A 10,950-nucleotide genomic window follows, 5' to 3' on the forward strand; every position below is an offset into this window, starting at 1 on the left:
TAATATAAATATACAGTAATCTATCACATTTTTATACATAAGAATGTATCAAACGTGTAAATTTAAATATTTCTCTTTGAGATATTAAAAATATCTTAAAAAAATATTCTAAAATCTAATTTAATTTGTATTTAAATATCTCATACTACCCTCGCACATTACGCGGGTCTTCTACTAATTTTTAACAGTTATTGTAAATGTTTTAAAAATCACTAACTAAAATCTAGATGATATAAATTTTGATGAAGTATTTCAATGGAAAGATACAAAGGTAGGCCATGTTTGTGCGCGAAGCGATCTCATCTCAGTTAAAGATATTTCTCATTTAAAGACTATCTTAGATTCTTATTCCCAAACATACATACATAAAAGAGTACGTACTCAAAAGTCTATCTTACTCAAATTTTCATAATTATATATATATATATAATATCTTTTTATAATCCTCTCAATTATCATACTTTTTACATCTCTTTAAATGGTGTCAAATGATTCGATGATAAATAATATATAAGTAATTTTTCGATCATTTAATATCAAAATAGAAGATAATGACAAATAGCATTTCTTATATAAAAAATTCGGAAAATATTTATTCCAAAATAATATCTTAAAAAAGATAAAAAAAAAATAAGCAAGAAGCCATATGGCGGCCTGTGGCTACCACTAGGAGTGTGCAATTGGGCTGAATTATTTTCGGTCTGATTTGGAACTCGGAAATTCGGGTGAATCTAGGTGGTTATCTGCCCAAATTGAACTCGGACGGGTAAGATAAACCGGATCCGATTATGTAACCGGTTATCCTGTAACCGGGTCTTATTTAAAAAAAAAAACAAAACAAAAAATAATATTTGTTTTAAATCTCAAAAAAAAATCAATGAAAATATCATAAAATGACTTTTTTAATATCAAAGTACCATTATATTTATTTTTAATTTTGAAATTAAAAAAAAAAAAAAAAGTGGAGGCCGTGGCAAACCATTCCCAAAAAACTCTTCCTGCCCATGGTGAACTTAGGTCACTCTTTAGCCAATGCGATAATAGTTGTACTATCCTTAATAAGAGTTTCTTAAGGCGACTACCACTGTGGCCTTTGACGTGGTTCAGGCCACCCCATACATGATGGCTACCCATACAAGAGTGATCACAAAAGCTTCTTGATGGCCACCACCCTGGAATGGCATTCGGTCAGTGGTCTGGCTGCCGACATAACTTTTTTTTAAAATTAAACTAATTGAGAAAAAAGATTTGTGAGAATTTTACACATTTATTTTTGGAATAGTCATAATTCCTTCTATATTTCTTTAGAAGATTAGCTATTTCTCGATCATATTGAAGAATAATTAGTCTCGTGAAATGGTTAAAATTGATCTTCATCCAAGAAATACAACCAAGTTGTTAAAAAACATAAAAAACTTTTGAATTGTTAAAAATATTTATTTTCAAAAAATCTTCTAAAACAAATTTAATTTTTTTTTAAATCTGATTATTAAACCTCATATCCGAATTTTGAAAAAGTACTATAAAAACATTTTTAAAAGTTTTAAAAATTAATTTTTAAAATAATAAAAAAAAAATCCAGATATTCGAGTCTACGTCCGGTTATTTACTAGATTTTTTTTTTTTTTTAAATTTATTCAGATGCATAAATACCTAATTTTAAAACCCGGATCTGGATCTGGTTCTATACCACTAACTACCACTAAGGGGTGGCCAGGCCGCTTATAGCAACTAGTACCTGGCTACTACGGGTGGCAAAATTTGGACTGCCTTCCCTAATTGCCATTGTTGAATCTTTCATTATCCTTTTTCTTTTCTTTTTTTTTAATGAAATAATTTAGAAATTATTAATTATATTAAAAACATATTATTATCTACTAATCATTAAATCACTCATAACCTAATCTCAAAAAATCTTTATAATTATTCACAATTATTTCTCACTGACTTTGATTCCCAACAATTACAAGATGAATAGTAATTGTTCAGTCTTTAGTTGGAATAGTCTTGGGTCCAATTTTCGGTGTAAATAGTTTTAAACCGTGTCAGATGGTTACTGACTACACATAGAGGGAAGGAAAAAAAAAAAAACTCGACTTGCACATTATATAATAAATCCTCCCTTTTTTAAAAATTTCCTAGTGCAATTTGAAGCCTGACTACTACCTCCCTCTACCAACAAGCATCCAGTTTTGGGTTCCTCTCCCTATGGCCTTTTTTCTGAGTCCTTTCTGACCAATCTTCGACTTCTGTGTCAAGTGAGAACTGGGTTAGATATAGAATTGAGAGATTAATTAGTACAACAGATAAAACAAAAAGAAATTGCCCAAACCCAAGGCAGATTATTTAATTACCACTATGGAAAAACTACACCATTAAACCTATGTGACTTCTTTTTAACCACTTTTTCAATATTATATATTCAAACCGCACAGATCCAACCCATTCATTAGATTCCTATCCTCAGTACAACTTGTTTTCTAGAGAGAGAGAGAGAGACGTGGGTTCTCATTTGTTGCAACAGAGAGCTGGGACTCTAAGCCTCAAATGAGAAAGGTAAATTGAATGACAATTCTATATAACTTCATGTTCTTCGTTTGTTGCTTTTTTTCTTCCAAATTTTTCTGACACTTCTATTCTTGTCATAATATCATGGGTAGAAAAAAAGCAGTTATGTGGTTTCCATATTCTTGGTGTCTAATGCTGTTTACGGCCTCAATTTTCTGATGGAAAAATTTGAACGCTTTGCCGTCTATATGCCATTGGTAATTAGATGTGTATCGAAGATTACGAACTTAACCTTCCCTCCCGTCTTATTGTGTTATGGCTACTCTTGGTCAAATATACTGCAGCTGCAGAAGGGAAAATAATAGGTTCTTGTGCTGAATAAAGAGAGGCCCACAATAAGAAGTGAGTGATATAGGAGTACTCCATCACATGCAAGTTTCTATTATTTGAGTTTGTACAGTTGCATTCATCTTCTGGTAGTCGTTCGTCAGAGACCCATATAATTGCATCAATCATCCTAATTTGGAGCAAAAGAATCCACAGGAAGCCAAAAGTGGATCTTGTAAGAAAAATACAGGCGATGCACATAATGGAGAGTGATGCTTAATGTTAAGAATTGAAAAGTAGATAGAATTGAGCTACGTGAATTGTTTATTTCATATCAAACTATACAAATAAATAGGCATACAATAGGTTATGTAAGGAAAGTTTATACAAAAGGAAAGTAAACTAATGTGATGGAGACCTAAAATTAAGCTAATTACAGAAATTGTGCAAGTCTTGATATGGTAAGAAAACTGTCAATGGATAGCTGTCAATACTCCCCCTCAAGTTGGCGCATGGAGATCCGTAATGCCCAACTTGCACGAGAAATGATGAAAAAGGTCATGTCCCAAAGCTTTGGTGAAGATATCCGCAAGTTGTTCATGTGAAGAAGTGTGAACAGCTTTGAGGAGCCCTGAGCGAATTTTGTCACGAATGATATGGCAATCAATCTCAATGTGTTTGGTGCGCTCATGAAACACAGGATTATGAGCAATATGCAAAGCAGACTGATTGTCACAATGGAGAGTAAAAGGCTCGGGATGAGGAACACCAAGATCAGTGAGAAGTTGTTTTAACCAGGTGAGTTCACAGGTGGTGACGGCCATAGCACGATACTCAGCTTCAGCAGAAGAACGAGAAACTGTACTTTGTTTCTTGGTGCGCCATGAGAGTGGACTGGTGCCCAACTGAATAAAATAGCCGGTGGTGGAACGACGGGTGGTGGGGCAGCTGGCCCAATCAGAATCGGTATAAGCTGAAACATGAGTACTGTTGGATGAAGGAAAGAAGATGCCTTGACCCGGACAGCCTTTGATGTAGCGGAGAACTCTAATAGCAGCGGTCATGTGGGGAACTCGAGGAGCGTGCATAAACTGACTGAGTGTGTTGACTGCATAAACAATGTCGGGTCGAGTGATGGTCAGATAGATAAGGCGACCAACAAGACGACGATAAAGGCCAGGATCAGGGAGGAGGTCGCCATCTTGAGCAGTAAGCTTCAAATGTTGCTCCATAGGAAAGAGAGCAGTCCGTGCACCAAGTTGGCCACTGTCAGAGAGAATGTCGAGGGCATATTTGCGTTGATTAAGGAAGATGCCTGTGGAAGACCGTGCAACTTCGAGTCCAAGAAAGTACTTCAGAGAACCGAGATCCTTTGTTTTGAAGTGAGTGGAGAGGATTCTCTTGAAAATCTCAATCTGAGAAAGGTCGTTACCAGCAACTAGGATGTCATCAACATAAACAAGGACAAGAACAATGCTGGTAGAGGTGGTGAGGGTAAATAAAGAATGATCTGCCTGAGACGAGTGAAAACCTGCATCAAGAAGCACTGAGGTTAGTTTAAAAAACCAGTTGCGGGAAGCTTGTTTGAGGCCATAGAGGGATTTGCGGAGGCGACAAACGCGGGTCTCCCCCTTAGGACAATAACCGGGAGGTGGAGTCATGTAGACTTCTTCATCAAGATCACCGTGCAAGAAGGCATTGTTGACGTCGAGCTGATGAATAATCCAATTCTTAGTAGCGGCAACGGCCAAGAAGCAGCGGACCGTGGTCATTTTGGCGACCGGAGCAAAAGTCTCATGATAGTCAAGGCCTTCAACCTGAGTGTATCCTTTGGCAACGAGCCGAGCTTTGTAGCGCTCGATAGATCCGTCGGCTTTGAGTTTGGTTTTGAAAACCCATTTGCACCCAATGGGTTTCTTACCAGGAGGGAGGGGCTCAAGAGTCCAGGTGGAATTAGCTTCTAAAGCACGAAGTTCAGCAGTCATTGCCTCACGCCAGTGAGAGTGGCGAATAGCAGCAGTGTAACAAGAGGGTTCAGGACAAGATGTAAGAGCATTCAAATAAGTAATATGTGAAGGAGAAAAACGGGAATATGAAAGAAAAGCGGACAAAGGATGAGCAGTACCTGAAGCCGGTGAAGCAGGTGTAGATGTCGGGGGCTCTGTATGTAAGGTGGGACAAACATAGTCGTGAAGATAGGCAGGTCGAGTAATAGTGCGACGAGGGCGAGGAGCGGGAGGAGATGGACTAGGTAAGGGCGTGGGGTTAGATGAATCAGGAGAGATGGGAGAAACAGCAGAGTCAGGAGGATTAGGAGAAATAGGGTCAGGGACGGGAAGAGGGATGATGGAGGTGGGAGGAGGTAGAGTGGCAGGAAGATCTTGGAAAGGGAATGTGTGTTCGTGAAAAGTGACATCACGAGAGTAGAAGATGGACTGGGTCTGGAGATTGTAGAGCTTATAGGCTTTATGGGTGCTCGGGTAGCCAAGGAAGACGCATTTAGTGGCACGGGGGGAAAATTTGTCGCGGTGAGCGCGAAGTGTTTGTGCATAACAAAGGCAACCAAAGACACGAAGATGGTCATAATTAGGAGTTTTATTGAACAGAAGTTCAAAAGGGGATTTATTTTGGAGAGTGCGGCTAGGGGTGCGATTAATGAGGTAGGTTGCGGTGAGCACACAATCACCCCAAAAAGTGAGAGGTAAGTGTGCTTGAAAACGAAGACTGCGAGCAACATTTAGAAGGTGCCGGTGTTTACGCTCCGCAACGCCATTTTGTTGGGGAGTCTCAACACAGGTACGTTCATGAATGATGCCGTGTGTGTGTAGGTAGGTTTGAAAATGATGGGAAAGAAATTCTTGTCCATTATCAGTTCGAATAATTTTGACTGTGGTATTAAATTGATTACGGACAAGGGCGAAGAAGTGCGTTAAATGGGTGTAAGCCTCAGATTTAAAACGCATAAGATAAACCCATGTGGTGCGAGAAAAATCATCAACAATTGTGAGAAAATAATGGGCGCCACATAAGGATGTCGTGTGATAACCACCCCAAATATCACAAAAAATGCGATTAAAACGAGAATCACTTTTATTGGCATAATTTGAAAAAGGTAATCTAGTATGTTTAGAACGAGCACAAACATCACATTCAGAAACATCACATGGAGAATTAAAAAGACTGGGAATGATAAAACTGGAGGGATGACCTAGACGTTGATGCCATAAGGTCTTATTAGCAGTGGTTTGAGCAGCAAAAATGATGGAAGTGTCCGGGCGATACACATAGAGCCCATTGCATAGATCACCCGCTCCAATCGGCTTCATCGATTGAGAGTCCTGAATTAAACAAGAATTAGAAGAAAAATTAATAAGACAAGAGTTATGGAGGGTAATTTGGGAAACTGAAAGTAAATTAAAGGATAGAAGGGGAACAAAAAAAACATTATGTAAAGTGAGAGAAGGAGAAAGGCGGCAAGAGCCGAAGCCTTCGGCTGGGATTTCTTGCCCGGATGGAAGCCGAATGTGGTGAGGAGTGAGAAGTGGTTGCAGATCGGTGAGGGCATTCCGCTGGTGACAGATGTGGTGGCTCGCACCACTGTCTATGATCCAGTGAAGATGCCGATTAAAGGTAAAATCGGATGAGGAGAAAGTATTACCAGCAAAAGTTGCAGGGGATGGGTCGGCCGGGACAGGCGATGGGGCTAGGAGCTTGAGGAGCTTCTGATATAGCTCCGGAGGAAGAGAAACAAGGTTGGCCGACGCAGAAGGAGGGAGAGAAACCGAGTTGGCAGCCGACGGAGGTGGCCCTAAAAGGGACGGCCTGGGTTTGGTGATCCGAGGTTCTCGGCCTGGGGGGTACCCGATGAGGGTCCAGCAACGGTCACGGGTGTGACCGTCTTTGCCACATGCGGTGCACTTCAGAGGAGGACGGGGTCGACTGGTGGTGCGGGTGGCCATGACCATGGTCTCGGACGACATTGGTTGGAGGTTGAGAAGCCTCTGTTGTTCTTCCTGAAACAAGATTGAAAAAACTTTACCGATAGATGGAAGTGGGTCCATTGCCAGAATCTGAGTGCGAAGAGGAGCAAAGGTATCGTTGAGCCCAAGGAGAAATTGAAAAACACGTTCATCATCAGCTTGCCGTTGCATGTCTTTGAGGTCAGTGGCGGTTTGGAGATGACTAAGTTCATCCCATAATTGTTTGATTTGGTTGAAATAGTCATGGACAGAGGTTGTGTTTTGATGCAGGGAGGAAAGGGCTCGTTTGAGGTGGTAAATGCGGGCATTGTTTCCATGACAGAAACGGGAAGAGAGGTCGAGCCAGACAGCGCGGGGATCGGTATGATATTCAAGGGAATTGGCAAGGGAAGGGCTGATGGAGTTGAGGAGCCAGGTAAGGACCATATCCTTTGTTTGATTCCACTGAGTATATTCGGGTTTGGTAGGTTCAGGGGGTATGAGGGTGCCATCGATAAAACCAAGTTTATTTTTGGCATTAAGGGCTCGGGTGATGGCTTTTTGCCATTTGGGGTAGTTGTCGCCGGTGAGAAGACCATTGACAAGAAGTAGACTAGGAGAATCGGAGGGATGGAGAAGATAAGAGGAGGGAATGGCTAGAGTGTTGTTCTCGGCCATGGCTGGATCTTTTTGTTAGGCTGATACCATGTTAAGAATTGAAAAGTAGATAGAATTGAGCTACGTGAATTGTTTATTTCATATCAAACTATACAAATAAATAGGCATACAATAGGTTATGTAAGGAAAGTTTATACAAAAGGAAAGTAAACTAATGTGATGGAGACCTAAAATTAAGCTAATTACAGAAATTGTGCAAGTCTTGATATGGTAAGAAAACTGTCAATGGATAGCTGTCAATACTTAATAATCTCTTCCAATATTCAAGTACAAGAAGCAAGCAGTAGAAATTTGTAGTGGTGAAAGAAAATTGTAAAAAGTTCAAAACTTCCTAGCTCCCAAAGCAAGATCCTCGTCCACCACAACAACACAAGTGCACATGTCAAGCTTCAGCCTCAGGGACTCATCCGCGGCAATGGAAGAAGTAGCATCAAAATCTGTGGAACTACCTCAACAAATCATGATTTCCAGTGGTCTCACCATCAAGATAGCACCTAGTTGCAAAAGAGCAGGCGTAGAGACTGGTGTTCCCTGTAGTTCTAATTTAGATTTGCCATCTCCAAACATAAAAAACTCAATGGAATCATCCCCATACAACTCTCCCTCCCTTGTGTCGCCATCTTCATCAGCATTTGTTTTAGTCTTGCAGTCACCTTACATATCCCCAAGGGCCATGACCCCAAAACTACAAGAAAACCAAACTCCCCTTACCCTTCCATCACCAGCGGTCTCATTGGCCGGTGATGTTTACATTGGCTTCCATGGCCAAAACCCCAACCTAGTGCGCTTCTCTAAGTGGCTTAAGTCGGAGCTTGAGCTTCAGGGAATTGCTTGTTTTGTTGCGGACAGAGCGAAGTACTCTGATAGTCAGAGCCACGAGATTGCTGACCATGTTATCTGATCCGTCACATATGGGGTTGTGGTTGTGAATAATTCCAGTTTTCTAAACCATCTCAACTTAGAGGAGATGAGATTCTTTGCTCAGAAGAAGAACTTGATTCCACTCTTCTTCCACATGGGACCGGCTCAGATCATGGGCCTTCTCAACTATAATTTCATTGATAAAGAATGTAAAGAGGCAATGGATGGACTTACCAAGTGCAATGAATTCAGGCTAGAAGCCAATGAGGGTAACTGGAGAAGCTGTGTAACCAAAACTGCTGGTGTTCTACGAACAAAGCTTGGTCGCAATGGTGTGGCCGAGAAAGATGGGGTAGTAGAAGGATTTGATGAGATACCCTTCTCGAGAAATAGATTTTTTGTTGGAAGAGAAAAGGAACTTTCGGAGGTTGAAATTCTCTTATTTGGATGTGGGGATTGTTAGGAGCAAGTTTGTTCTGCGCATGCCATCAGGGGAGAAGCCACTGGGCAATCTGAAGGCCTGGCAGATGAGGAAAGCGACGTGGTTATGACTAGAGGAGCGGGGAGATACATCAGTTTGGAGATGGGTAAGAGCAAAGAACCAATTTTGGAGGCTTGGATAGAGCCAGTTTTAGGAAGGAATTCATTTGAGAGGTGTAAGTACAAGAAATCCAAGAGTTTGGGCAGTAATGTGATTTGCATAAATGGGGTTCCTGGCATTGGTAAAACGAACCTTGCACTAGAATTTGCTCACATGTATTCACAAAGGTATAAGAAGGTTTTGTGGGTTGGTGGGGAAGCTCGATACTTTGGGCAACACATGTTGAATCTCTCTCTCAATTTGGGATTGGATGTAACCGCTGATGCTGAAAATGAAAGGGGGCACATTTGGAGCTTTGAGGAATAAAAATTTGAGGCTTTCAAGAGAATCAAGAAGGAGCTATTCCGGGACATGCCTCACTTACTGATTATTGATAATCTTGAGACGGAGAAAGACTGGTGGGAAGGAAAGGATTTGCATGATTTGATCCCAAGGAACACTGGAGGGTCTCATGTGAATATTACAACTACGCTATCCAAGGTAATGAATTTTGATACAGTGCAGCTTCCTCCATTGCCATTGTCTGACGCAATGGTTTTGATAAGAGGTAGAAGGGAGAAAGACTATACAGCTGGTGAGTTAGAATTTTTGGAAAAATTTGATGAGAAGCTGGGAAGGTTGAGCTATGGTTTGTGGTTGATTGGATCACTACTGTCTGAACTTGCAATTGGCCCTGCTTCTCTCTTTGAAGCTATAAACTAGGTGCCACTCAATGATGGTTCTCTTATGAGCAACACTGAAGAACAGTATTGGAAGAAAAATAATTTCCTCATGAAAGTGCTACAATTTTGCTTCTCAATCTTACATCAAATTAATGGCAGAAGGAACCTTCTTTCCTCAAGAATGCTTCTAGCCAGTGGTTGGTTCACCCCACACCCATTTCAGCAAGTTTGCTCGCTGCTGCAGCAAAGAAAATGCCTGCCATGGGAAACCGTTTCAAGAAGTGGACCAAATGCGTAGCTCTCACATTTGGGTGCTGTGCTATTTTAGCACCTCAAACTTGCAAGAGCGAGGAAGACTCGGCCATAATTCTGGTTAGATTGGGGCTAGCACGAAGAGCCAACAAACAGACAGGATGTTGGATCCAGTTGCATCCCATAATGCAGATATTTGCAAGAACAAAAGAAGATTTGCAAGCTGCCGAAGCCACAATTCAAGGTGTGAGGAAAACGGGAAATCCATTAGCCAACTCAAACCATCTATAGGCTTCAGCTTTCCTTGTTTTTGGATTCAAATCCAAACCCCCACTCGTCCAATTAAAGGCAATTGAGATGGTTTTATACGTCAAAAGAACAACTCTCCCTCTCGCAATTCAAGCCTTCAAAACCTTCTTAAGGTGCAACTTGGCATTGGAGCTATTAAAGGTGTGCACAAATGTACTTGAAGAAGCAGAGAAATCGTTTGTCTCTTGGATACAAGATTGGTGTCATGGGTCACTTTGTTGGAAGAAAAAATGTCAAGGTAATCAAAGGGTAGACGAGTATGTGTGGCAGGATATGACATTGTTGAAAGCTACGTTACTCGAGACTAGAGCAAAGTTGCTGTTGAGAGGTGGCATTTTGTCGGTAGTGAAGACCTCTGCAGAACTTGTATTAGTATTAGAATGGTGATGCTCGGACATAACCATGCCCAAACCTTGGCTGCTCAAGAGACATTGGCCAAGCTAGTGAGGATGAGGAGCAAGATATGAATTATGAAGTTGCCTAACATCAAAATAATGAATCCCGCGTTTTGGAGAACTCATGTATCAGTTATAATTAGCATACTTGCTCATAAATTTCTCTCAGGATACTAGCAATTCACGTTCAATTGAAACTTCCTATTAAAATAGTTTGATCAAAGACCAAAAATATGTCCATATCTCTCTGAATGTATCGACTTAAATTTCAAGCAGAAACTCTCATGTAGAGGTGACTGGTCTTGCATATGACTTACCAACCAGACTATGTTATCATCCAAATTCAACTAAAAATTACATCCTGATCAATCGAAGAGTACGGGAGTTGATAATGGTTA

The 10,950-nt window shown here is 40.6% G+C and overlaps 1 protein-coding gene across 1 annotated transcript; it reads left to right on the top strand.

Moving 5' to 3' along the window:
* Nucleotides 1-6,635: 6,635 nt before the first annotated feature.
* Nucleotides 6,636-10,950, top strand: LOC122280782. The gene is given in 3 exon segments (XM_043091803.1): nucleotides 6,636-9,799; nucleotides 9,802-10,485; nucleotides 10,488-10,950. Coding segments are annotated over 3 exon segments (2,769 nt in total). The 5' UTR covers nucleotides 6,636-7,851; the 3' UTR covers nucleotides 10,625-10,950.

The sequence above is a fragment of the Carya illinoinensis genome, chromosome 11, assembly GCF_018687715.1.
Source record: "Carya illinoinensis cultivar Pawnee chromosome 11, C.illinoinensisPawnee_v1, whole genome shotgun sequence".
Lineage (NCBI taxonomy): Eukaryota > Viridiplantae > Streptophyta > Magnoliopsida > Fagales > Juglandaceae > Carya > Carya illinoinensis.